General features: G+C 43.0%; 1 protein-coding gene across 1 annotated transcript in view; it reads left to right on the forward strand.

Annotated features, from left to right (window-relative positions):
• Nucleotides 1-12,883: 12,883 nt before the first annotated feature.
• LOC121552709 (patched domain-containing protein 1-like) overlaps nt 12,884-25,247 on the forward strand; it is a 50,420-nt gene continuing 38,056 nt past the window's right edge. The window contains 4 exon segments of the mRNA XM_041865721.2: nt 12,884-13,742; nt 16,153-16,275; nt 16,277-16,375; nt 16,377-16,635. Of these exon segments, the coding sequence (XP_041721655.1) occupies nt 13,143-13,742; nt 16,153-16,275; nt 16,277-16,375; nt 16,377-16,635 (1,081 nt within the window). The 5' untranslated portion in view covers nt 12,884-13,142.

Raw genomic sequence — 25,247 nt, forward strand, 5'->3', positions numbered from 1 at the left:
AACTATCGTTTTGGCAAGTCGGTTAGGACATCTACTTTGTGCATGACACAAGTAATTTTTCCAACAATTGTTTACAGACAGATTATTTCACTTATAATTCACTGTGTCACAATTCCAGTGGGTCAGAAGTTTACATACACTAAGTTGACTGTGCCTTTAAACAGCTTGGAAAATTCCAGAAAATTATGTCATGGCTTTAGAAGCTTCTGATAGGCTAATTGACATAACTTGAGTCAATTGGAGGTGTGCTTGTGGATGTATTTCAAGGCCTACCTTCAAACTCAGTGCCTCTTTGCTTGACATCATGGGAAAATCAAAAGAAATCAGCCAAGACCTCAGAAAAGAAATTGTAGACCTCCACAAGTCTGGTTCATCCTTGGGAGCAATTTCCAAATGCCTGAAGGTACCACTTTCATCTGTACAAATAATAGTACGCAAGTATAAACACCATGGGACCACGCAGCTGTCATACCGCTCGGGAAGGAGACGCGTTCTGTCTCCTAGAGTACTTTGGTGTGAAAAGTGCAAATGAATCCCAGAACAACAGCAAAGGACCTTGTGAAGATGCTGGAGGAAACAGGTACAAAAGTATCTATATCCACAGTAAAACGAGTCCTATATCGACATAACCTGAAAGGCCACTCAGCAAGGAAGAAGCCACTGCTCCAAAACCGTCATAAAAAAGCCAAACTACGGTTTGCAACTGTACATGGGGACAAAGATCGTACTTTTTGGAGAAATGTCCTCTGGTCTGATGAAACAAAAATAGAACTGTTTGGCCATAATGACCATCGTTATGTGTGGAGGAAAAAGGGGAACGCTTGCAAGCCGAAGAACACCATCCCAACCATGAAGCACGGGTGGCAGCATCATGCTGTGGTGGTGCATTGCTGCAGGAGGGACTGGTGCACTTCACAAAATAGATGGCATCATGAGGAAGGAAAATTATGTGGATATATTGAAGCAACATCTCAAGACATCAGTCAGGAAGTTAAAGCTTGGTCGCAAATGGGTCTTCCAAATGGACAATGACCCCAAGCATACTTCCAAAGTTGTTGCAAAATGGCTTAAGGACAACAAAGTCAAGGTATTGGAGTGGCCATCACAAAGCCCTGACCTCAATCCTATAGAACATTTGTGGGCAGAACTGAAAAAGCGTGTGTGAGCAAGGAGGCCTACAATCCTGACTCAGTTACACCAGCTCTGTCAGGAGGAATGGGCCCAAATTCACCCAACTTATTGTGGGAAGCTTGTGGAAGGCTACCCGAAACGTTTGACCCAAGTTAAACAATTTAAAGGCAATGCTACCAATTACTAATGGAGTGTATGTAAACTTCTGACCCACTGGGAATGTGATGAAATAAATAAAAGCTGAAATAAATCATTCTCTCTACTATTATTCTGACATTTCACATTCTTAAAATAAAGTGGTGATCCTAATTGACCTAAGACAGGGAATTTTTACTAGGGTTAAATGTCAGGAATTGTGAAAAACTGAGTTTAAATGTACTTGGCTAAGGTGTATGTAAACTTCCGACTTCAACTATACATTATTATGATTCACATATAGCTAGCTGATAGTTATGAAGTAAAACGGTTGTTTTGTGTATATCTTGTTTCGTCTCTATTGCCATTGTTGTCTTGGCTGGAAGATGGTTCAGTGAATGGGTAAGTCCATAGTAAGTCAATAGGGCTAACTGGCTAGCTAGCTAGCCACAAAAAATTGGTAGCTACCCACAACCTTTATATATATACCTAGCATAACATTAGTTTTAGGAAATGTTTGCCTGTTTAACTAGCTGGCTAGCTAGATTATTACGATTCACATATCTAGCTGATAATTATGAACTAAAACATTTGCTTTGTGTTTATCATGTTTCGTCTATTGCTGCCATTGTCCTGGCTGGAAGGAGGTTCAGGAAATGGGGCGGTGAAGCGTGAGGTAATACATTAAGGGGAGTGCGAGTGCTTCTCAAATGTATTGTTTTATGCATTCTCTACACTCTCGTCCTCACAAGAAAGTATTCAAGAGAACGTGGTTGAAGAATGCACTCGGAGCATGGTAGTATGCATATTGAGAAACACCCATTGTAGTATTATTGAGGTTTTGCGGTATATGATCTGTATGTCCCACGTCTCTTTTCCTGGGTGTAACTGTGTGCATTTTGTCCCTTCTGTCACTCCATACACAAAGCCAGAGTTCCTCTACTGCGCTGAGCCTGTGTTTCTGGAATTCTAAAGGAGTTCTACAAGAGTCCAGTCTACCTGCAGCTCCTGCAAATTGAGATTATGTTTTATTTAAATTGAACCAGTCCAGTCCAGTGAATTGTTTTTTAAGGGATGATGTTGATAAGGAAATCTGATGTCTTTAACTGTGAATGGGAAGAATGACTTAGATACAATTAAGATGTAAACCATGTTCAGTTAATTTTGAATTAATTTGCCAACCCTTGTTGTCACAAGCTAGGAACTTATTTTTATATATTTCACTGTTTAAATCTTGGAACAAAAGTATAACGTTATAGGGTTATACTGTATAGTGCACTACTAGTCCTGATCATAAGTAGTGGGAATAGAGTGCCATTTCAGATGTACAGTGCCTTCAGAAAGTATTCATACCCCTTGACTTATTCCACATTTTGTTGTTACAGCCTGATGTAACAATGACGCTGTGAGGCGAGAAGCAGGTGCAGGTGAAACGTTTAATAAAACAACAAACATGTGGCGATATAGCATGAACACAGGAACAATACTGACTGAGGAATGAACGTAAGGGAGGGACAGATAAAGGGGAGGTAATGAAGAAGGTAATGGAGTCCAGGTGTGAATCATAATGATCTGCAGGTGCGCGTAATGATGGATGCCAGGTTCGCGTAATGATAAATCCCAGGACCGGTGGTTAGTATTCCGGCGACGTTGCACGCCGGAGGGGAGGAGCAGGAGTAAATGTGACACCTGAATTCAAATTTGATTAAATAGATTTTTCTTCTCACCCATCTACACACAATACCCCATAATGACAAAGAGAAAACATGTTTTTAGAAATTGTTGCAAATGTATTGAAAATGAAATACAGAAATATCTAAGTTACATAAGTATTCACACCCCTGAATCAATACTTTGTAGAAGCACCTTTGGCAGCAATTACATCTGTGAGTCTTTCTGCATGAGTCTCTAAGAGCGTACCTGGATTGTACAATATTTGCACATTATTCTTAAAAAAATTATTCAACCTCTGTCAAGTTGGTTGTTGGTCATTGCTAGACAGACATTTTCAAGTCTTTCCATATATTTGAATGCTGATTTAAGTCAATACTGTAACTAGGCCACTCAGGAACATTCATTGTCTTCTTGGTAAGCAACTCCAGTGTATATTTGGCCTTGTGTTTTAGGGTTATTGTCCTGTTGGAAAGAAACTGAACATGGTTTTCCTCTAGGATTTTGCCTGTGCATAGCTCTATTCCGTTTCTTTTTATCCTATTGAACTCCCTAGTCCTTGCCGATGACAAACATATCCATAATATGATGCAGCCACCACATTGCTTGAAAATATGAAGTGGTACTCAGTGATGTGTTGTGTTAAATTTGTCCCAAACATAACACTTTGTATTCAGGATATAAAGTTAATTTCTTTGCCACATTTTTTGCAGCTCGACTGAGTGACCTTACAGAAAATGGTATGTTTGGGGTACAGAGATGTGGTAGTCATTCACAAATCATGTTAAACACTATTATTACACACAGAGCGAGTCCATGCAACTCATTATGTGACTTGTTAAGCAAATGTTTTACTCCTGAACGTATTTAGGCTTGCCATAGCAAAGGGGTTGAATACTTATTGACTCAAGACATTTCAGCTTTTCATTTTAAATGAATTTGTAAAAACATTCTAAAAACATAATTCCAATTTGACATTATGAGTTATTGTGTGTAAGCCAGTGACACAAAATCTCAATTTAATCCATTTTAAATTCAGGCTGTAAAACAACAAGATGTGAATAAAGTCAAGGGGTGTGAATACTTTCTGAAAGCACTGTATTTACTTGGGACCAGATTCTGACATTTGTCATTTATAGAAGCATGGCGACGTCCCGTGTATGTGCTACACAAAAACCAATTGAATTTTCTGTTCACAGACACCCCTCGCTAGCACCAGTCACTACTCACGATTTAAATATTGTAGTGGATAGTGGTTGCTGATCACAGGAGAGTACATTTTTCATGTTCTTAGGCTGCGTTTACACAGGCAGCCCAATCCATTTTTTTCTCCCAATTATTGGCAAAATATCAGATCTGATTGGTGAAAAGACCAATACGTTGGCAAAATATCAGAATTAGGCTGCCTGTGTAAACGTAGCCCTAGAGTGTACTGTAGTGAGTGGTCTGAATGTTCAGAGTCTCCAGCTGTACATCTATGAAGTCACCACTGAGGGACATAATGTAAAACACCCCTAACTGTAACTGGTAAGACTCAAGTGTGTAAATACAAAACAGACCAACATGAATGTCAGCTGTGCGCAGTAGATCACTTGCTGGGTGTCGACGAACAGTGGCCATTCAACATGTAGAATCATTGGGAAATTATCAGAAATGACTGCCTATATTCTGTGGTCTGAGGCTGCGCAACCACTGTGCAAGGCTGATGTAAGTGATGGTCTGTCATGTCCTTAATAGGGAACAAAGTATGATAATACAAGCCATCATCTTCAGCAGTGCATTTGTTGTCAAAGATCTAATTGAACCAGAAGAGGCTGGTGGGAGGAGCTACAGGAGGATGGGCTCATTGTAAAGGCTGGAATTGAATAAATGGAACAGTATCAAACGCATCAAACATATGAAAACCACGTTTGACTCCGTTTCATTTATTCCATTCCAGCCATTACAATAGCCCATCCTCCTATAGCTCCTTCCACCACCCTCCTCTGAATTGAACATTGCCTCCACAGTACTACTATCAGAACACAATAAGAGTTAAATAAGAGTTAAAGTGTAACCCATTTCACCAGGAGGAAAATGTAAACAGGGGGAATCTTTTGTAGTGTTTGTAAGAGAACTGATCTCCCCACAGCAAAGGCAGGAAGTCCTCAGGGTGGTCTGGGTTTGGGGCTAGGACATAAGCCTGGAGAGAGGCACAAAAGGACATATGAACATAAGTGGTATAAAGGGATAGGATAGGATTGTAATCCAGATATTTTTCATGATTCTAGAAAGAGATGTTTCTTCACCTCACAAAATGGTCAGATTTTTTTATGGTTGTCTTGTAATTGTTGTTATTGTCTTGTCTGTATTTCATTTAATATACAGTATGTGTTTTTTATTGTAAAAACAACTTTACCAACCATGTTCACATAAAAATACAACTGCTCTGCTCTCTATAAAACAAATATAAAAACCCTCTGCCCTAATATAGTTGGTTTCTAGCATCTTGTCTAAAGGAGAGGATACCTACCCTCTGAGTGTTCTCTGCTCTCTCATGGAGACTAGTCATTCCCCCTTCACTCCCACCTGCCTCGTCCCATCCCTCCTCAACTAGGGAGCTGCAGGCTGCCAAAGTTGAACTCCTGACGGGAAGTGATGTCATTGGCCGACCTACGCAGACTGGAGAAGTGGCTGTCCTCTTCCTCCACAGACTCCCCCTTCTTGTTCTAGTGGATGAATTGCCAGATATGAATAAGAATAGAAACACATCAACTTTAACACAACTAAATGCCAAATTGTTTATCCATTTATGGGTCCTGCCTAAGATCAAGTTCTGCAGCTCTAATCTGAAGGGGCCACTCACCTCAATGCGTTTGGAATTGTGTATTATCGTGTCCTTAGATGGCACCATGCTGTCTGGTTTACAGAGGTTAAACTCCTGCAGGGAGTTTAACGTCCAGACATCTCCATTGCAACCTGGACCACCACCTCCCCCTCCACCTCTGATGGTCTGTGATGAATGGGAGGGATATATAATACACACATTACCACTACTAAAAATTGAATTATACACCTGTTGCACTGTGCATCTTCCCGGTATCGATCAATGTTATTACCTCCAAAAATTGGTGTGCGCGTTGTACCCCCGCTCCCATCTATCTCCTGTGTGTGTGTGGGGGGGTGTTTGTGTGTGTGTTGACTCACTGATTCTCCACCTCCATCTCCACTGGCTGTTGGCCGCTCTCAGGTGGGATGCCTCCTGAATCAGGCATCACCTCCAAACCCAACATCACTACAGAGGAGACAGTAACCATGCTAAACCATCCATCACATCACTAGGGTTTATAATGACAAATTATCAAAAATATATGTTTACTTTAGTAACTTATCTCCATGTGGTACTCACCCCATGGCCATAGGGTATTGAACAGAGCCCCACGGCCCCATCTCTTCTCCTCAGGGGAGATGCCTCTGAAAGACAGGAAAACAACTTTACATTTACCATGTGGTAAACAATTATGACACCAAGTGTACCAATCTCATTTGGAAGATTGATAAGCACTCACGTTCCACTGTGGTATTCGTATTCTCTCTTGCCCCTCAGGTTGAAGCTACCTGTAGTATCCATGTTTCTCTATCCTCCTCCTCTTCCCCCACCCTCCCTCGGACCCGTCCGTCAGAGTCTGCGTATTAGGCTGGCCTGTGGAGAACATCAGTGGGGGTAGAGTTATTCACTGTCTTACTGATGGTCCATATAATAAGACCTTTTTACAAGGCGATGAACAATAAAAATTTTGGCTTGAGCACGAAAGTGGTTGGTCCTGCGTTCCCCGAGGATGGCTCGCCTTGTGACCCTCTCAGCATTCTCTCACCCCTCAACTCTCATTCTGGACCGCTCCCCATCGGACAGAACGTTTACCACCTAATAAACATGGAAATTGAAATGGAATAGAGTCAAATAACTTGTTGTCCATGCATCTACAGATAGAGTGCCTTCAGAAAGTATTCACACCCCTTGAATTTTTCCAAACATTTTTGTGTTACAGCCTGAATTATTAATGGATTAAGTTGAGGTTTTGTGTCATTGGCCTACACACAATACCCCATAATATCAAAGTTGAATTATGTTTTTTGAATTTTTTACAAATTAATTAAAAATGAAAAGCTGAAATGTCTTGAGTCAATAAGTATTCAAACCCTTTGTTATGGCAAACCTAAATAAGTTCAGGAGAAAAATGTGCTTAACAAGTCACATAATAAGTTGCATGGACTCACTCTGTGTGCAATAACAGAGTTTAACAAGATTTTAGAATGACTACCTCATCTCTGTACCCCACACATACAATTATCTGTATGGTCCCTCAGTCGAGCAGTGAATTTCAAAAACAGATTCAACCACAAAGACCTGGGAGGTTTTCCAATGCCTCGCAAAAAAGGGCATCTATTGGTAGATGGGTAAAATAAAAGCAGACATTGAATATCCATTTGAGCATAGTGAAGTTATTACACTTTGGATGGTGTATCAATACACCCAGTCACTACAAAGCTACAGACTTTCTTCCTAACTCAGTTGCCGGAGAGGAAGGAAACCGTTCAGTTATTTCACCATGAGGCCAATGGTGACTTTAAAACAATTACAGCGTTGAATGGTTGTGATAGGAGTAAACTGAGGATGGATCAGCAACACTGTAGTTACTCCACAATACTAACCTAAATGACAGAGTGAAAAGAAGGAAGCCTGTACAGGATAAAAAATATTCCAAAACATGGCACTAAAGTAAAACTGCAAAAAATGTGGCAAAGACAGGAACTTTATGTCCTGAATACATTTTGCATTTACGTCATTTAGCAGACGCTCTTATCCAGAGCGACTTACAGTTAGTGAGTGCATACATTTTCATACTGGCCCCCCGTGGGAAACGAACCCAAAACCCTGGTGTTGCAAGCGCCATGCTCTACCAACGGAGCTACAGGGGACATATACAAAGTGTTATGTTTGGGGCAAACACAACACAATACATCACTGAGTACCACTCTTCATATTTTCAAGCGTGGTGGTGGTGGCTTCATCATGTTATAGGTATGCTTGTCATCGGCAAGGACTAGGGAGTTGTTTAGGATAAAAAGAAACGGAATAGGGCTAAGCACAGGCAAAATCCTAGAGGAACACCTGGTTCAGTCTGCTTTCCAAGAGACACTGGGAAACAATTTCACCTTTCAGCAGGACAATAACCTAAAACACAAGACGACATTGAATGTTCCAGGCCAAGTTACAGTTTTGACTTAAATCGGCTTGAAATTCTATGGCAAGACTTAAAAATGGCTGTCTAGCAATGATCAACAACTAAGTTGACAGAGCTTGAAGAATATTATAAAGAATAATGTGCAAATAGTGTACAATCCTGGTGTGCAAACCTCTGGTGTGCCAAAGATGACTCAGGGGTGTGAATACTTATGTAAATGAGATATTTCTGTATTTCATTTTCAATAGATTTGCTAGAATGTCTAAAACATATTTTCACTTTATCATGATGTGGTATTGTGTGTAGATGGGTGAGAAAAAAATATAGATTTAATCCATTTTTAATTCAGGCTGTAACACAACAAAATGTAGAATAAGTCAAGGGGTATGAATACTTTCTGAAGGCACTGTAAATGCATCTACTGTAAATGTGCCTTCTCAAATGGCTTATCATGTTTTTATGCACCACTTTGACATTCGGTCCTCTGCTGAACTAGTCAGGCGTGTCACAATCACACCTGTATCTGTTTCCTCATTGGGGGGAATTTGTCCTACAATTTTTTGTGCAAGTATCAAACACACACAAAACTCTCCATGACAGAAACATATTTTATGGCATCAGAGTACATTCAAAACTCCCAATGGGCTGTCACTGATGGCCATTCTGAGCCGTCTAGAACTATGACTATAACCTCATAAGAGTAAGACTATACTGAAATCTCTTGAGCTTCCACTGTTCTACTCATAGTTTGAAACTGCAAGTGAAACAGAGTCGAAGCTCACGAGTTCAGGGTGGCCATGTGACGCTACTATGACTATGAATTTGAGAGCGGTAAACATTTATCCAACCTCATCCTTCAGCATTATGTGTCAGGGCTACCGCTATGTATATACAGTTGAAGTCAGAAGTTTACATACACCTTAGCCAAATACATTTACTCAGTTTTTCACAATTCCTGACATTGAATCCTAGTGGAAATTCCCTGTCTTAGGTCAGTTAGGATCACCACTTTATTTTAAGAATGTGAAATGTCAGAATAATAGTAGAGAGAATGATTTATGTCAGCTTTTATTTATTTAATCACATTCCCAATGGGTCAATTAGTATTTGGTAGCATTGCCTTTAAATTGTTTAACTTGGGTCAAACGTTTCGGGTAGTCTTCCACAAGCTTCCCACAAGAAGTTGGGTGAATTCTGGGCCATTCCTCCTGACAGAGCTGGTGTAACTGAGTCAGGTTTGTAGGCCTCCTTGCTTGCACACGCCTTTTCAGTTCTGCCAACTACATTTCTATAGGATTGAGGTCAGGGCTTTGTGATGGCCACTCCAATACCTTGACTTTGTTGTCCTTAAGCCATTTTGCCACAACTTTGGAAGTATGCTTGGGGTCATTGTCCATTTGGAAGACCTATTTGCGACCAAGCTTTAACTTCCTGACTTGAGATGTTGCTTCAATATATCCACATTCCTTCCTCATGATGCCATCTATTTTGTGAAGTGCACCAGTCCCTCCTGCAGCAAAGCACCCCCACAGCATGATGCTGCCACCCCCGTGCTTCACGGTTGGGATGGTGTTCTTCGGCTTGCAAGCGTTCTCCTTTTTCCTCCAAACATAACGATGGTCATTATGGACAAACAGTTCTATTTTTGTTTCATCAGACCAGAGGACATTTCTCCAAAAAGTACGATCTTTGTACCCATGTGCAGTTGAAAACCGTAGTCTGTCTTTTTTATGGCGGTTTTGGAGCAGTGGCTTCTTCCTTGCTGAGTGGCCTTTCAGGTTATGTCGATATAGGACTTGTTTTACTGTGGATATAGATACTTTTGTACCTGTTTCCTCCAGCATCTTCACAAGGTCCTTTGCTGTTGTTCTGGGATATATTTGCACTTTTCGCACCAATGTACGTTCATCTCTAGGAGACAGAACGCGTCTCCTTCCTGAGCGGTATGACGGCTGCATGGTCCCATGGTGTTTATACTTGCGTACTATTGTTTGTACAGATGAACTTGGTACCTTCAGGCATTTGGAAATTGCTCCCAAGGATGAACCAGACTTGTGGAGGTCTACAATTATTTTTCTGAGGTCTTGGCTGATTTCTTTTGATTTTCCCATGATGTCGAGCAAAGAGGCACTGAGTTTGAAGGTAGGCCTTGAAATACATCCACAGGTACACCTCTAATTACCTCAAATGATGTCAATTAGCCTATCAGAAGCTTCTAAAGCTATGACATCATTTTCTGGAATTTTCCAAGCTGTTTAATGGCACAGTCAACTTAGTGTATGTAAACTTCTGACCCACTGGAATTGTGACAGAGTGAATTATAAGTGTGACTTGTGTCATGCACAAAGTAAATGTCCTAACCGACTTGCCAAAACTATAGTTTGTTAACAAGAAATGTGTGGAGTGGTTGAAAAACAAGTTTAATGACTCCAACCTAAGTGTATGTAAACTTCCGGCTTTAACTGTATTAGGACTAAGGAGTGCACCATTAAGTTGAAACAATATTATGTTACACAATATCAGATGCATAACTTACTGTACTGCAATGCTTCAGAGACACCATTCCTCTTATCACAGCATTCCTTGCTGATGGATCCCTAACATTTCCCCCTGTCTTGTCTTATTAGCCAATGGTGTACAGTTAGGATTTTAGACCCTTCTTACTATTTCTTGTTATGCTTACCTTTTTTGGACTAATTGAACTTTTCAATTGCTTCCAAATTGCAATCACTATTGTCCCATGTAAACCAATTAGCCTGGCAATTAGCCTGGCAAGAATGTTCATATGTAAATATTTCAATTAATCATTGTGACGCTGAATTTTGAAAGGAGGCTGTCAGATAGTTTCATGACACTTACTTGTGTACTTGTGTTTCATGACACTTACTTGAACCAGCAAAGGAACACTGCAGACTGTGGGACGACTGATTTGATTGCCTTTATTTCTTTCATGTCACAGTCAACCATAACACATCTATAAGAAAAAAACAAAAACATTTGTGAAACAAAGTAGTACATCCAATCATTGATTGAATAAAGACTACAAGTAAGGTCAGTTAGCAGTCTTGACCCATTCATATTGATAGACATACAATTTGCTCATGAAACAACCAACAAGGCAGCATCCTGACTTATGAGCATCTGAGGCTGCTATTGAATCTGATCAGCCTGGCAGGAATAGAGCTCACCCACTGGATCATATGCATCAGCCTATAAGACACTTTGACTGCTAATATGCCTGTGAGGAGCTTTGTTCATGAAATAGCCTACAAGGCAGCATCCTGACTTATCAGCCTCTAAGGCTGCTATTGAATCTGATCAAGCTCTGAGGCTGAAAGCTAATCTGATCAGCCTGTAAATGTAAATATTATCCATAAAACATGTAGTGTCCCTTATAATTATACATATATCAGTTATCCAAGCTAACAACCAGCATAGATAACTAGCTAGCTTGCTAGCTAGCTAATAAGACTACATAGCTAACTACAGTACCAGTCAAAAGTTTGGACACACCTACTCATTCAAGGGTTTTTCTTTATTTTTACTATTTTCTACATTGTAGAATAATAGTGAAGACATCAATACTATGAAATAACACATATGGAATCATGTAGTAACCAAAAAATTGTTAAACAAATCAAAATATATTTTATATTTGAGATTCTTCAAAGTAGCCACCCTTTGCCTTGATGACAGCTTTGCACACTCTTGGCATGCTAAGCAGCCCTTCTAGCAAGCTAGCTAACAAACACAAAAATATTGCTTATCTACAACAAATCAATCTGATTTAATATCAGTGATATATCAGTATAAAGTTGCTTTAATTTTGAAAGATGCTGGCTATATTAACTTTTTTCCTTTAGGCTTCAGCTTTCTGGCTCTGTTTGTGTGTGGCTTAATGGCTAGTTGTTCCTTGCATGTGATTGACTCTGGTCTTGGGGGCGGCATGCAGCCTGGAAGACAGAGCTGCCTGTCAGGCTCTGTTCGTGGCTTAAACGCCCCACGAGCGAAGTGACTGTTGCTGTCCTGGTGCTGAACTTCCGAATTCCGATTGCGTTGCTGTCCACTTCAGTGGTGCTGAATCACATCTATTAGCTAGTTTTTTTTTTTTTATTTAACATCGGCGATTGACAATACTTGTTGTGAGGCATCAAAAATTCCCAACAACGCAAATACTTACAATAGATAAATGCTGCATTGGTGTAGGACCTAGGCTACTGTAGAAATGTGACCCCAGACGATGACTTGAGGACCTCTGTTATTGAATCCCAAAAGATAAAAGTGAGCTAGCCTACTGTAACCCTATGATGTCATTGACAGTATTGTCCCAGGTTGGGTGGCAGGTGTAAACAAGTGTCACATTGAGAGGCAATCTAGTGTGTCTTTACTTGACTTTGAAGCATAAACCTCCTGAGGTGCAAAAAGTATATCAGTAAACTCCCCATGACTTTGAAAGGCTTCGTAGGACCCGCTGTCTCCCTCTCTCAAGAGGCTAACCTAGGTTACTGGCTATTAGCTTTACGCGCAACTGTATGGTTTCCCCATTCATGAGGTGGGAGTGATTTCAAGAAGTGCATTTGGCCATTGTGCCACCAATGAATATTTCACGACTCTCATATGGCTATTGCGCGTGTTTCTAAAATAACCCATCATCAGCATTACCCCGTCTTCCCCCTTCATCCCAGCACATGGTTACAGTCAAGTAGGCTATATAAGTCAGGCGCCACCGATAGTGTAGTTAGAACTAGGCACACATGCACATCAGACGGCCAAGGTTTGCTGCTATTGCAGCAGGAGCAATAGGAATAGTCACGGGTCCGCTGTTAGTAAAGGGGAGGAATGGCTTGAAATGAAACAAAAAAAGCAACGACATGATAAGTATCTGACAGTTCTTGTTGCAAATTGCTGCAGTGCTCTTTTTATAGGTGTAGTGTATTCTCATACGGATTGACTAAACTGGGCAACGGAGCCTCATGTCACATGTGCTTCATAGGAAGAAACTGGGCATCTGCAAGCTGGATCTGGAGGAGGATGCTGCGGCAAATGATACACAGAGGGCTCAAAGCTTCTTTCTACTGGCTGGGCTTATTTGTTAGTAGGCATCCGGTTTTTTTCCTCACCGTTCCTGCAGTCTTAACCATCATTTTTGGATCTACCGTGCTGAGCAGATTCAAGCCCGAAACGGACATCGAGATACTGGTTGCCCCGACCCACAGCTTTGCTAAAGTAGAGCGGAGTCTTGCGAACAGCCTTTTCCCCATCGACCAGTCAAAAAACAAGCTGTATTCCGACCTGCACACTCCCGGCAGATATGGCAGACTGATTCTGCTGGCCAAATCTGGGGGAAATATACTGGAGCTAGCCGACCAGGTCCTGCAGGTTCACAAGCAGGTGCTGGATTTGCGGGTTAATTACAAGGGATTCAATTACACTTTCGCTCATCTCTGTGTCCTGAGCCATCGGGATAAGCGATGCCTCTTGGATGATATAATTACGATATTCGAAGATATCCGCTTAGCCATTCTATCGAATCACACTTTTTCAAAGGTGCCCGTGACCTATCCAAATACAACATTAAAGGTAAGACGGCGAGGATTTTGTTTTATAACACGATAGTCTACAACGTTTCTGCCGGCCGCGGGCATCAATTGCCGATTTGAGTATCGTATGTGGTGGCAGTTACCCTTAAAGAGAACATGACCGACGTACTTTGCTACCCCAAACACCGAATGACCTGGATTAGCAGTGGGACAATGTATCTGCAATGAGACCATAACCCACTGTCTGAAGACTGCATTCATTTCTCAATGAGCAGTGGTTGTATTCGCTCAGCCTATTATGTAGGCTGCATATTTCTTCATATATCATGCAGGCAACGCAAGGAAATACTCAGAATGGTTTGAACAGCCGGTGTAGGCTAGTTATTAGCTGCAGGTTGTGAATTGGCTGCATAGCCTTGCACTGCTCCAATATAGAGGGAATGTTCCCCTTCCTATTCTGATGCAGTGTAGTTCTCCCTCTCCTGCACATATAGAATAACATAGCTGATAGACTAGTATGGATCCTGCATCCTCTCATCACCTGTAAGATGTTGCTATGCCTCCTAAGTGTGTGCTGTGGTTGCAGCCCTCTGCAGATGTATAGCTAGGCTGCTAGGCTACCTCTGCTCATGTCATTTTAGACAGTAGGCTATAAATTAGGTTCATGTTTTAATCAGATGTTACACAATTACAACAGGTAGCCTAATTTTACAACAGGTGACCAGATCTGTTGATATTACCATGACACATTGAGCACATGTGATGAATGAGTGTAGAAAGTAGAATATTCTGTATGATCTGCCTTGAGGAAGACTCACTATAGTGGGTCGTTACTGAGTTGAAAACGGTTCTGTACTAAGTTAGGCCTATGCTTCACAGAGCATCTTAAATTGCAAGGCATATATCTAGCTAGTGTTGTATATCCTCCAATAAGAACATATCTTGTGTCAGATAGCTAATCCTCCCGCACCAGGCCTAGCTGTGAGTAATGCACTGGGGCCTGCTCTGTTCATTCATCCTGGGCTGTCCCTAAATCACTTCTAGATAGCACATCCTACCACTGTTCATTACTCTACATCCAAGGCCACTGTGTTCACTCACTCCGATTGCAGGCAGTTGCTTTATACCCTTTGACTCTGGCCCTTGCGCCCCTTGACGCCAAGCCCTCCCGCCTCATGCGGGAAAAGAAGTTCCCGCTTTAAGGTTAGAATAAACGGACCTTCTTTTACACCCCTCTTGGCAGATACTTCTACAGCGCCGTTCGTCGTGTTGTGTCGCCTGCATCATTGATATTCTCTGTCTGTTTGTGCAGATTGTCTTGACACATTTTTTGCTTTTCATTCAGTGCTTTGATGTCAGCTGGCAGCTTTCTTCATGTGTTTACAGCACTGTACTACTAATGTTACATCCCTGGATGGTATGTCAGAATTTCATGGCTTCTGCTTAAATGAGGAGTCCTTGTGGTGAATGTTCTACTATGAATGTTCAAGCCCATTGTTACTGAATATATCAATTTACATGATAATAGGGAAGGAATGGTAATAATATCATGCAATTCCATATTCTGCTAACAGTGCAAGTGATATGTAATTACATTATCCCATGGAATCCTTCATTTGCTGACATTACAGTTGTACAATCAACATAAAACATTGCATTGAAGAGATCCAGGATTGGCTGTACAGTACAGCAGGCTACAGTACAGTGCAGTAGCTACAAACATTGATCAAATCAGACCAGCTAGGGCCCTTGTCTGAAATGAACAAACAAGGCTTCATTAAATTTGCATAATTTCACTATTGGCTGACAAGTTAACTGTTCATCCACTTGTCTAGGAGATCCATCTTCTCTGGAGGGCAGTCAAGTGTTGTCATATATCTCATCTCCACATATCAGTCACCTTCTGGGGGAATTAATGTCACTGCATCCCTATACTAGTGGAGCTCCGATCTGATAGGATACCTACAATATACCTGTCTGAAAACAACTAGGCAGACAGTGATTGGTTTAATGCATTTTTTATTCAACAGTGTTTTAGTGATCATACACTACAGTGCATGTGGTCTGATTCTTTAGTAGCCGTAGTAATGGGATATTCTCAAGCATGAATCCAAGATACACAGTTCAATTTACTATAGTAGAAATAATGGGAATAGCTTGCCATAGCACACATTTACTATTGCTTGGCAAATATGATATAGCATTTATCTTAACGTAAAATGTATCAAATATGGGAATTCATGCATATTGCAATGGTTGATTGGCGGGTCACAGTGTTCAAATCATTTACAAGATATAACCATAATCCACAATAAACTACAAATTACAACCGTTGCTAATATCAGGTAACAGTAACCAAACAGCATATCTCCAGCTATGCTCTGTAGGGACTTGAGATCCCTCTCTCAATGTGTCTGATAGTAACCTGTCTGCTGTGCTCCCTGCCCCAGGACGGTCGTGTATCCTTCATCGGCCACCAGCTGGGTGGAGTGGCCTTCTCGCCCAACAGCCGAGACCAGCAGGTGAAGTTTGCCCGGGCCGTCCAGATCACCTACTACCTCCGCAACCATGGCCCCCGTGGTGCAGGACGTCATCGCAGAGAAGTGGGAGAATGCCTTCTGCACCCTCATCACATACCTGTCCACGCTCAGCGAGGACCTGCACATCCAGTCTTCTCACCTCCTTCAGCCTGTGGAGGGACTTCCACCAGACGGGAGTGCTGGCTAAAGGGGAGGTGCTGGTCAGCCTAGTGCTCCTTCTGCTGGCGGCCACCATCTCCAGCTCCATGAGGGACTGCCTGAGGGGAAAGCCCTTCCTGGGTCTGCTGGGCGTGCTCACCATAGCCATCGCCAACGTGACCTCCGCTGGCATCTTCTTCATCTCCGACGGGAAGTTTAACTCCACGCTGCTGGGGATCCCATTCTTCTCCATGGGTGAGTGTGGAGCTGCTTAGCCTTATCAGCGGCGGCCATGTTGCCAATTGGGGAGGGGATTAGGGTAATTGGCTGCTGTGGGCTTCCTCAAAGAGGGGCGCCCCGTCCTACGCTGATTGTTTTCGGTTTGTTGTGGCAGTGTGTTGGAAATGTGCAAGTGTGTGTGTGCCTGCATATGTGTATGTCTTACAGCACGTCCTTCAGGACAGTACAACAATGCTTGATATTTCCCAAATAATCAGAAAGCTTCTCATGGACACCATCTTCAGCACCTAGCACTCCGTACAATCACTGCTATCATCCTCAGAGTTTCATCAGTACCTAGGCATTCAATTGTCAATCAATGTATTACGTTTTAATCAATATTCTTATTATTTCTGGCCAACACACAAAATACATACCTAGGGAAGCATGCCATGGGAGAAGGGAAACGGTATCAGTGGTTATGGGCAACCTTGCCATAAACATACCCACAATCCATTGTCATCACTTTGGTCTAGGCCACGGTCGCCACACCCGTCCTCCCAAGGCATGCCAGCCAACACATAGTAGGGGGATCCCCTGAATGAAACAGACAAGCATTTATACATTGGGCTAGGCCCTTAATTACAATGAGGCAAACCTGGGACTTGCAGAGAGGAAAATACGTTCAAGAACAACACATTTCAACAGTTCCAATCCGTTACATCTACAAACATCACCACCATAATTGTCCCATTGTCGGTGGAGGATATAAACGTTTCCCGGCAGAGTTGTCCTCTAATTTCTACTCAAACCATTCTAAGCCACAGTATCACAAGGAGATCTCCTGAGTATGTGGCTTACTGCCCTATAACCTATTTTCCCAGTCTGAAAGGTTCAGAGGTCAGTCAAGCCCTGGAGGCTGAGACTACTCTAGTGTGAAGTAAATCAAGTTTAAGTAAGAAGCAGGAACAGGAGGCAAAGGCATCTTGGTGACCTCGGTTGTGGCTCACCAGGGAAAAGGAGGAGGAGAGACAGAGTCAGGGAGGAATGGAGGAGAACGAACATAGGCAGGGAGGAACATAAATACATGTGACAGGTCCTCAGAGACAACAGATGTCCACCACCCACCTCCTGGGATGACACTGTAGTGTAAAGACTGTACTTGAGTCCATCCTGTAGTTATCCTCAAAATGAATGAAACATAATTATCACCAAATTATATTTTATTTCTGTAATATTAAATCATCTGACAAATCATACTTGAACCAATTTCACTTTCAGACTTCAACTATTCAACGATACTTTTTTGGACTGGGATAAAATCTGCAGGTGGGCAGTTAACTCTCACCATGTCAGTGGACAACCGTAAGATGAGACAGCCGGACAGAGTCTTAACACAGTGAACCTTTTCATGTCTTTCCCCAACTATGTATATCTGGGATGTCATCTTAGTGAAGCCAATTACTGTAGCGCTGAGCTTGTCAGTTCTCCTCTCCCTGGGTAGCTGGAGGAAAACAGGAAGAGAGAGGGCTTTGTGCCAGGACTAATGAAACATACATGACACAGACACATTGGCAGGACACTGCCTGCCATTCTCTCTCTCTGCTCCAAATGAGCTGTGGATATCGACCTCGCCTACTGTATACTCTACCCCTCTCACACACTATGTACTTTACAGCACTGTAAATGAGTACTTACTTTCTGCAGTTCTTCTAATGATTCCTCTGTGTTGGAAAATATGGAATTCTTTATCCTAGAAAGAGTTGACTCACACTCCAAGAACATAAATCATGTCAAGAAATTGTTTTTAATGGACCAAATTAAAATGTGCTGACGCTTTGTGTATGCAAAACATAATGGTTCTTCAGGCAGGCACAGTGGCCTTCGTGGGAGTTTCACTCTATTTCAAAGTGATTTCTCCCATTTCGTGACTACTGAACACCACCCTGGAAAAACTGGGCCTTAGTAAAAGCCTATACCTAGTACTTGTATCTAGGGCCGATTCACGGTGACTGTATAACCGCCACACTGGCAGCCACGAGTCATGACCGCAGTCAAATTCCATGTGACCGTTTAGTCACGATAACTAGGCTTTTCCAAGCTATGATGCTGCTGATGGTCATTAGTAGCCTACCAAACTTGATAACTGCCTGGTACTCAGCACTCTGTTGTTCCTCTAATCACTCTGACGTCAATGCAAATGTTTTCGAAAATCAAATCAAACACTTAATGAGAGCCAATGAGCTCATGTTGTGCAACATTTCTATAGGCTATGCAATTGCATAAGAAAACAGAGGTTTGATGGCCTCTATTAAAAAAGAGGATCCCATCAGCTTTCTATAGGCTTTGCCTACTATATTTATTGATCAACTCAATTATTAAGCACAGTGCTTCGCTTTACAACAGGAGTATAGCCTACCTGGATGGCATGAAAATGATCCACGGGAAAAGCGCCTACATTTCGTTATTTAAGTGCATAGATGTTTTTTTTTTCCAATGCCCCTGTTCCGAGACAGGTGCATGATAATGGTCCATTCTAAATCAAAACTAATTTCACACATACAGTAGCAGTCAAAAGTTTGGACACTGTCACGATCGTCGGGAACAGAGGAGGACCAAGGCGCAGCGTGGAATGCCGAACATATTTATTAATAGATGATCAAACGTGACGTCCCTGGTTACATTCACAAACCAACACGGAACAAGAAACCACACTAAATGAATGCCTAACGGCTACCTAAGTATGACTCCCAATCAGAGACAACGAGCTACAGCCGTCTCTGATTGGGAGCCACCCTGGCCAACATAGATATACAAAACCAGAACAAACACAAATGAAAACTCACACCCTGGCTCAACATACTAGAGTCCCCAGAGCCAGGGCGTGACAGTACCCAAAGGCGCGGACTCCGACCGCGCCAACCAAACACCACAGGGGAAGGACCGGGTGGGCACTCCGCCTTGGAGGCGGATCCGGCTCCGGGCATGATCCCCACTCCCTCTCTAACCCCCAAAGTACCCCCTGGTCCGGTCTGACCCTGCTGACCGGAGCTGGACTACACTGGTGGAGCGGATTGCTCTAGCTCCGGCGTGACGCAGCTGACCCGTGCCGAACCAGGCACCGGTGGAACAGGCACGGGCTGTGCCGTACTGACGACGCACACTACTGGCTTGGTGTGGGGAGCAGGAACGGGCCGAGCCGGTTGACGCAAACGCACCACTGACTTGGTGCGGGGAGCAGGAGCGGGCCGGACCGGGCTGACGTAGCGCAACACTGACTTGGTGCGGGGAGCAGGAACGGGCCGAGCTGGGCTGACGAACGCACCAGTGACTTGAGCGGGAGCAGGAATGGGCCGGGCCGGGCTGGCGTGGCGCACCACTGACTTGGTGCGGGGAGCAGGAATAGGCCGGACCGGGCTGACGACGCGCATCACTGACTTGGTGCGGGAGCAGGAACGGGCCGGACAGGGCTGACGAAACGCACCACTGACTTGTGCGGGAGCAGGAATGGGCCGGACTGGGCTGGCGACGCGCACCACAGGCTTGGTGCGGGGAGCAGGAACAGGCCGGGCCGAAGCTGGCGACGCGCACCGTAGACTTGGTGCGAGTGGCAGGAACAGGCCGGACCGTACTGGGAACACACACCACTGGCCCCTACGCGGGGATCAGGAACAGGCTGGACCGGACTGGCAACACACCCCAGTACCTCTCGTCGTGCCTCTACATCCTCCTTCCCCCTGGTGACCAGTGACTCCCGTAACCTGGCGGCCTCCTGCTGCCCCGTCGTCCACGGCGTGAGCCCCCCAAAAAAAATTTCTGGGCGTCTCTCCTACCCGTGGACCAGGTCTCCATGTCCCTCGCCAGACTTTCGCCCTTCTGCTTCCAAGTCCAGCCCTTCTCTTCCTCACCCGGCTTGACCCAGTCGAGGAGGCGAAGGAGATCTGCTAGAGATCTCCTGGCGATGGCTCCTGGACATGCTGCTTGGTCCAGTCTTGGTGGTTTCTTCTGTCACGATCGTCGGGAACAGAGGAGGACCAAGGCGCAGCGTGGAATGCGAACATATTTATTAATAGATGATCAAAACGTGACGTCCCTGGTTACATTCACAAACCAACACGGAACAAGAAACCACACCAAATGAATGCCTAACGGCTACCTACGTATGACTCCCAATCAGAGACAACAAGCTACAGCCGTCTCTGATTGGGAGCCACCCTGGCCAACATAGATATACAAAACCAGAACAAACAAAAATGAAAACTCACACCCTGGCTCAACATACTAGAGTCCCCAGAGCCAGGGCGTGACAGACACACCTACTAATTCAAAGGTTTTTCTTTATTTTTACTATTTTCTACATTGTAGAATAATAGTGAAGACATCAAAAATATGAAATAACACATATGGAATACTGTAGTAACCAAAAACGTGTTAAACAAATCAAAATATTTTTAGATTTTAGATTCTTCAAAGTAGCCACCCTTTTCCTTGATGACAGCTTTGCACACTCGTGGCATTCTTTCAACCAGATTCATGAAGAATGCTTTTCCAACATGTGCTGAGTTCCCACATGTGCTGAGCACTTGTTGGCTGCTTTTCTTTCACTCTGCGGTCCAACATCTCAATTGGGTTGAGTTTGGGTGATTGTGGAGGCCAGGTCATCTGATGCAGCACTCCATCACTATCCTTGATCAAAAAGCCCTTACACAGCCTGGAGGTCTGTTTTGGGTCATTGTCCTGTTGAAAAACAAATGATAGTACCACTAAGTGCAAACCAGATGGGATGTCGTATCGCTGCAGAATGCTGTGGTAGCCATGCTGGTTAAGTGTGCCTTGAATTCTAAATAAATCACAGACAGTGTCACCAGCAAAGCACACCCACACCATCACACCTCCTCCTCCATGCTTCACGGTGGGAACCACACATGCGGAGATCATCCGTTCACCTACTCTGCGTCTCACAAAGACACGACGGTTGGAACCAAAAATCTCACAATTGGACTCATCAGACCAAAGGACAGATTTCCACCGGTCTAATGTCCATTGCTCGTGTTTCTTGATCCAAGCAAGTCTCTTCTTATTATTGGTGTCCTTTAGTAGTGGTTTCTTTGCAGCAATTCGACCATGAAGGCTTGATTCACGCAGTCTCCTCTGAACAGTTGATGTTGAGATGTGTCTGTTACTTGAACTCTGTGAAGCATTTATTTGGGCTGCAATCTGAGGTGCAGTTAACTCTGATGAACTTATCCTCTGCAGCAGAGGTAACTCTGGGTCTTCCTTTCCTGTGGCGGTCCTCATGAGAGCCAGTTTCATCATAGCGCTTGATGGTTTTTGCGACTGCACTTGACGAAACTTTCAAAGTTCTTGAAATTTGCCGTATTGACTGACCTTCATGTCTTAAAGTAATGATGAATTGTCGTTTCTCTTTGATTATTTGAGCTGTTCTTGCCAAGATATGGACTTGATCTTTTATCAAATAGGGCTATTTTCTGTATACCACCCTATACCACCCTACCTTGTCACAATACAACTGATTGGCTCAAACGCATTAAGGAGGAAATAAATTACACAAATTAACTTTTAACAAACATCGCATTTGTTTTCCCGCTATTTGATCGCATTTTGGAACATTCGTGCTTATTGCCTGCTGCCATGTGTGCATTGCTGCGCTTACAATGTGAAGAAATAGCCTAATAGTATATCAACATTTTAAGCTAAACTTTCTGATCTGTTGCATCAGCCTCATTGCTTTTAAAAGGTTTTTTGATGCGAGTGGTTGTATTAATTTGGGATCTATCGCATATCACAACTGTTCCAGCCTACGTTTGGAATATTTACTTCTTGCACAGAAGGAAAAGTTGACCAATAGAATAGGTTAACCTTTGTACTATAGGGGATAGTAGATTGACATAGGCTAGTGCTTTTGCCGTTCGTTAGACCTACTCATCTTGTTGGCTGACGAAAGTAGGCAAAATGTGGACAGTTCTTCTAATATCTTCAATATGCACCTCGGAATTCGATAAGAGGGACACGCGCAGTTGCATCCCTGATGTGTCTGTCTTCACTTGTAGCCTATTTCTTAGCTGTGAGAAGGACCCGATCACGTGATGGGCATTGGCTAATAAGAATTTAGATATCTGAGAGAGCCATGTGAGTGAGAGGTGCTTCGGAGCACAGCAGCCGGCAGAAGGGAATTATAATTATTATATTCAGCTCAAGGGCACAACGGCCACCTTGGCCGCAAAAGACATGGACTTTTTATGGGGCATTACGCCACACAAGGGGCATGCCGCTGGGAAACTCGAGGCCTAGTGAGAATATTATCAAGTGCTTGTCAAATTGTGAATGAAAGTCTGATGAAGAGTGTGCAGCCTGCACAAGAAACAAATCAGAACTCATGCCTTTCGTGCAACTTTTTTCAAATCATCATTAGAGTCGCATCATGCAGCCTTAGAATGTATTAAAAATCAAAACATGTAGCCCAACATTTGTATCACAACTAAAGTTGCATAAATAACTTTAAATTAAGCATATAGGAGGACCTGTTTCTTTGTTAACCGCTCAACACAGAATAGCCACATGTAGGCACTTCCTTGGAAATCGTTTGGAGAAAATATACTTTCTATTTTATTCATGTTCAATTGAATTGTTCATCCTATAAAATAAAACAAAATTATGCCACGGAATTCAAAGCAAATCTTGTCTGCTAAATGAACTAGTGTAGCCCACAGCCATATGGCATCGCCAGATCAGGGCCTAACGTAAGGACAACTCAGAGTATGCTATTCTGTTCTTCTGAAATAGAACGTAAACATAATTGTTTTTATCAAAATGCATTTTTTGGCAGAAATGCCTTCTGGAACAAGTGAACGTTCATGTGCCTTAGTAACACACTTATATTCCATCCATAAATACGAATACAATTTTTAAGTTAGAAGCCTAGTTGGTTTAGCCATGGAAAAAGACAGGAACCTTCCTGCTAGCCATGATTGGCTGAGATAATGGATGGGCTGGACATGCCAGGAGATGAGTTTGGATTGGTCTGCCAGGTAGCATGCTTCTGTCTATAACGTGAGCTGTTCAGTATGTGTTGACAGTCCTTTCTACCGCACCGTTTTTGAAAGATATAACGTTAGCCATCGAGAACTACAAAAGTTTTGCTACTTTTCTCAACAACATTGATGTTCTGAATTTAGCAGGCGCTATCGACTTGACACAACGCTGATGGGCTACTTTCTGCATATGCCACGGTCAGTGTGAACCAGAGTGACTTGATACAACGTTGGCCCAAACAAGATGTAACTACAAACAAAACAGAGTTAAATGGTTCCAGTCTGTCGTGAAGCGTTCATCCATGTATACGGGTAAGAGTCTAGCTACATTTTCAGATATACAGTGGGGAAAAATAGTATTTAGTCAGCCACCAATTGTGCAAGTTCTCCCACTTAAAAAGATGAGAGAGGCCTGTAATTTTCATCATAGGTACACGTCAAATATGACAGACAAAATGAGGAAAAAAAATCCAGAAAATCACATTGTAGGATTTTTTATGAATTTATTTGCAAATTATGGTGGAAAATAATATTGTTATATACCCTTTGTTGGCAATGACACAGGTCAAACGTTTTCTGTAAGGTTTTCACACACTGTTGCTGGTATTTTGGCCCATTCCTCCATGCAGATCTCCTCTAGAGCAGTGATGTTTTGGGGCTGTCGCTGGGCAACACAGACTTTCAACTCCCTCCAAAGATGTTCTATGGGGTTGAGATCTGGAGACTGGCTAGGCCACTCCAGGACCTTGAAATGCTTCTTACGAAGCCACTCCTTCATTGCCCGGGCGGTGTGTTTGGGATCATTGTCATGCTGAAAGACCCAGCCACGTTTCATCTTCAATGCCCTTGCTGATGGAAGGAGGTTTTCACTAAAAATCTCATGGCCCCATTCATTCTTTCATTTACACCAGGGTTCTTCAATCCTGGTCCTGGAGGGCCTCTTCCTTCTAATCAGGGCTATTCAGACTGGGAAAATAACTCAGGTAGAAATAAAAACCAGAAAGTCGTCCTGGTCCCTTTGCAGAAAAACAGCCCCAAAGCATGATGTTTCCACCCCCATGCTTCACAGTAGGTATGGTGTTCCTTGGATGCAACTCAGCATTCTTTGTCCTCCAAACACGACGAGTTGAGTTTTTACCAAAAAGTTATATTTTGGTTTCATCTGACCATTGACATTCTCCCAATCCTCTTCTGGATCATCCAAATGCACTCTAGCAAACTTCAGACGGGCCTGGACATGTACTGGCTTAAGCAGGGGGACACGTCTTGCACTGCAGGATTTGAGTCCCCTGGCGGCGTAGTGTGTACTGATGGTAGGCTTTGTTACTTTGGTCCCAGCTCTCTGCAGGTCATTCACTAGGTCCCCCCGTGTGATTCTGGGATTTTTGCTCACCGTTCTTGTGATCATTTTGACCCCACGGGGTGAGATCTTGCGTGGAGCCCCAGATCGAGGGAGATTATCAGTGGTCTTGTATGTCTTCCATTTCCTAATAATTGCTCCCACAGTTGATTTCTTCAAACCAAGCTGCTTACCTATTGCAGATTCAGTCTTCCCAGCCTGGTGCAGGTCTACAATTTGTTTCTGGTGTCCTTTGA

The sequence above is a fragment of the Coregonus clupeaformis genome, chromosome 36 (assembly GCF_020615455.1).
Source record: "Coregonus clupeaformis isolate EN_2021a chromosome 36, ASM2061545v1, whole genome shotgun sequence".
In the NCBI taxonomy this organism is placed as follows: domain Eukaryota; kingdom Metazoa; phylum Chordata; class Actinopteri; order Salmoniformes; family Salmonidae; genus Coregonus; species Coregonus clupeaformis.